General features: G+C 34.1%; 1 protein-coding gene across 1 annotated transcript; it reads right to left on the bottom strand.

Moving 5' to 3' along the window:
* Positions 1 to 1,925: 1,925 nt before the first annotated feature.
* On the bottom strand, positions 1,926 to 3,841 carry LOC131017899 (probable inactive receptor kinase RLK902). Its single transcript, XM_057946636.1, has 2 exons — positions 3,256 to 3,841; positions 1,926 to 2,425 (listed from the first exon to the last, which is right to left on the bottom strand). Exons 1-2 carry the CDS (start codon positions 3,695 to 3,697, stop codon positions 1,926 to 1,928), a joined length of 942 nt encoding a protein of 313 aa, XP_057802619.1. The 5' UTR covers positions 3,698 to 3,841.

The raw sequence follows: 3,841 nt of genomic DNA, 5'->3' as shown, positions 1-3,841 counted from the left end.
GTCTTTCTTCGATTCCGATAGGCCATCCATAATTCAAAATTAAAATTTTTGGTCTTAACATTAACAAATTCCAACTTCTTCTTTTATCCATTGGAAACATGAAGCGTCTATATCTATATAATAAGATGAGTTTCTTCCCTCAAATTTTCCCTCTTTTTTGTCTCTCTTCTTCCACTAATTTTTCTATTATTTCTTTTTCTTTTTTTATATTTTAATTCTTTTCTAAATATTGTCAAATTTAATTCATGAAAAAATATTCAATACGTATCTTAAATTTAATATAGTATAAAAATCATCAAAAATAAATTTAAGACGAATAAGGTATGAAAATTTTAAAATTTAAAATATTTTATTTTATGACTTCATTAAAAATTTACAACTTTTTATTTATGTTTGTGTATGAAAATATTTATATATTTATTATGATGCATAATATTCTATAATAATAACGCCTAATGCTAATTTTCATTATACTTTATATAAAGTTGAAAATTTATATTTTCAAATTCAGGATTTTATTGAATAATTGATGTGAATTATTTTATTTTATTTGTTTAATATTTATATTTATTTATTTAAATATATCATCTAATTTCGATGTTCGTGGTGCATCACACTGAATGGGAGTACTAGTTACAGACAAAAGGAGAGTTTAATTTAATTAAAGAGTATGGAAACCATTTTAATTTGCGGCAACCAGAAGAATTTGAAGAGCACTAGGGTGGCCTGTCGAGGGCTTGTTTTAAAAAAAGTTTGATGTGCCTATTATAAAATACCTTGGCTATTCCAATGAATCAAAAAGTTGAATGACTCCTTGAAATTATCAGTGCTTACTACCATTCGATGCAACTACTTCTAAATCTTAAAAAAAGTGATGGCATTATGAAATTCATAAGCTTTACTCTCTCAAAAAAGAAAAAAAAAGATATTCTTCATCTTGATTTTTAACATTTTCCCAGCAACAATATTAAAATGGTATATTTATAGATTTTTTTTGAGCTCTTCGTATATTTATAGGACTAGCAGAAAGGATGCATGTTTAACACATGTGATTTTATATGATGACAATTAAATATATAGATATTATTATACAGTTTTGATTATTTTTATTTATTAATTGTATTTATGAAATTGACTTATTCATTTGGCTATAATTTAAATTCAAAAAAGGAATCAATAAAACTATTAATGAATAAATTTGAATGTAAGAAAGCAATATTCATAATATACGTCTAAATAAAGCTGTAAAAAGATCTATGAAAAGCGTCCTAAATTATCTAAGTACGGAACAAGACGATTTTTAAATATTTTTCTTTTTTGATTTTGACGATTGGTGATATTTTCTTCTTATTTTGGTTTGCGACATAATGTTGTTATAGTGGTAGATCGTCATCACTTGTAACTTTAATGTAGTCATCAAACTTTTTTGGATAAATGTCACATTCTGTCACATCGTTTGACCGAATTATCAATTATGTCCCAATATTCCGATATTATCAAATTGATACCCAACCCAATATTTTTTTAATTGTATCCCATAATTTTTTTTCGACTTCGGGAATTGACGTGAAAAACCGAAGTTTGATTACGTGGACTTATTAATCCACAATTCCCAACTTTATTATATATACTTAAAAAAAAAAAGGTTTGAACAATGCGGATGTACTAGGGGAACAACCCGAGGTGGTAGATCCGAAAAATCACGTACTGATGCATTCACTATAGATCATCTCGACGATCCAATGCTAAAAATGATTATTCTTTCTTATTTTAAATATTAATAGTTCTCATTTGAACCTCCCGATGTGTATAAAGCTCAAATTTATATATAGTAAGTATTGTAAATTTGGATTACCCTTATAAATTACATGCAGAATCCAAAAGTATATTGATTCAAGAGATTATACCACTCAAAGGGAGACTAATCAACCTAGACAAGCCACTACATCATTAATAGTAGGCCTTGCATGAGCCAAGCAATTCCTACAACGCGAAGCAATCTCCAAAACATTGGACCTTTGCTTCTCATCTTCTCCCCCTTCCACACAAAACTCACTCACACGACCCATCTTGGCCCCTAATGACTCATCGGGCCACCCCAATATCTCCATCAACACGATGCCAAAGTTGTAGACGTCGCTCTCCTGCGACAGCTTCTGCTCGTAGATCGCCAGCTCAGCCTGCCCCGTGTCCTCCACCGCCACCTGGTCCGCCAGCTGGACGAAGCCGTAGTCGGACAGGCGGGCGGAGAAGTCGACGTTGATCATCACATTGGATGTCTTGATGTTGCCATGCACGTTGAGCTTCAAGTGCCTCTCCTTTGGTGGGGTTTGTGAGTGGATGAATGCTATTGCCTTCGCTATGCATTGGATTATCCTATATCTGTACTTCCATTCTAAGGCTGTGTGCCCTTCTTCCTTTGCACCTAAACAAAACAACCTCAATATGGTCATTCAAAAATTATTATTCCCACAACAAATTAGTTACCATAAATTCGGTCATGTTTCTGAAAATGATATATATATGAAACAATAAATAAGAACAAAATAGAATAACTATATATAAGTACTTATATTTTCTTAATTAAGCTCCATAAAGAACGAAGCATGACATGTGTATAGGCTTAGAGGGTGTTTGGCTAATTAAGCTTATTTTAAAGAGCTTATAAGATGTCTCAAGAACTTATAAGATGTAGTTCCTTAAGAGTTTAACTATAAGTTGTCAAAGTATTTAGATAATTGAACTTATAAGCTAGATATATACTAACTTTTAGTTAGAGAGAGGAAATCTTTGTTATATAGAGAAAATCTTTGTTATAAGCTCTTAGAACTTATTTTTATAACTTATAAGTTACTCCCTCCGTCCCTAAAAATTTGTAACCAATTAATATATTGGTACGTCCCTGAAAATTGTGACATTTCCTTATTTGAAAATGAGCTCACAAATTTTCTCTCTCACTATTTGCAAAAAGGTGTCAAACTCAATCTCCACTCAAACACAACTACTACACTTTTTCTTAAAATCGGTGCCATCTTCATTGGGACGTTACAATTTTTAAGGATGGATGGAGTATTTATGAGTTTATTTTACCAAATACTTTGAAGAACTTATAAGCTCAGCCAAACACCTGCTTAGTGGTAGATTAGTTAACGTCTGAGGCCAAGTAACTCCTGTTCCAATCGGCCACCGACATATTAATCTTCAAAAATTATTTATTTAAAAAAAAAAAGAGCAAGGAGAGAGTTATTTAATTACCAGAAAGCAAGTCAGCAAGGGAGCCCATGGGATAATAATCTGAGACAACAAATTTAATCCTCTTGGCATAGAGATAAGCAGTGAGAGGCACCAAATACTCAGATGCATTCCCAATGACAGCCACCCTTTGAACCCTCCTCCCAAACTCATTCCTCCTTATCACAACCCTCTTAAACCTCTTCACCGCGCTGATCCTCCCTCCCAACAGCACCACCTTCTCCGTCATGCCCATCCGGCTCTCTCCGATCACCCCCACCGACGCCCTCAGCACCTGCCGCAGAGTCATCTCCGCCCCGCTCTTGCTGCACGACACCAGCGGGATGTCGTCCATGAACCCGAACAGGAAGTCTTCGTGCTCGAATATGGACGACGACCGCAGCATGCTCGTCTCTCTGCTCTCGTCGGGAACCCTCCTCGGCTTCACGAAGGCGCGGGAAAGCATTTTTAGCTAGGGTTTTCTTCTTCTTTTTTTAGGGTTTGGATGATTTTGTGGTGTTTTGGAGTGGTGTTTTGGCATGGGGATGAATGGGTGGGATGGTGGGGTATTTTTATTTGGGAAATTGGGGATTCTTATTGGATGTGTTTT

Source organism: Salvia miltiorrhiza, chromosome 3, assembly GCF_028751815.1.
Source record: "Salvia miltiorrhiza cultivar Shanhuang (shh) chromosome 3, IMPLAD_Smil_shh, whole genome shotgun sequence".
Lineage (NCBI taxonomy): Eukaryota > Viridiplantae > Streptophyta > Magnoliopsida > Lamiales > Lamiaceae > Salvia > Salvia miltiorrhiza.
The sequence above is the reverse complement of the archived record's forward strand: the minus strand, read 5'-3'. Positions and strand labels throughout refer to the sequence as shown.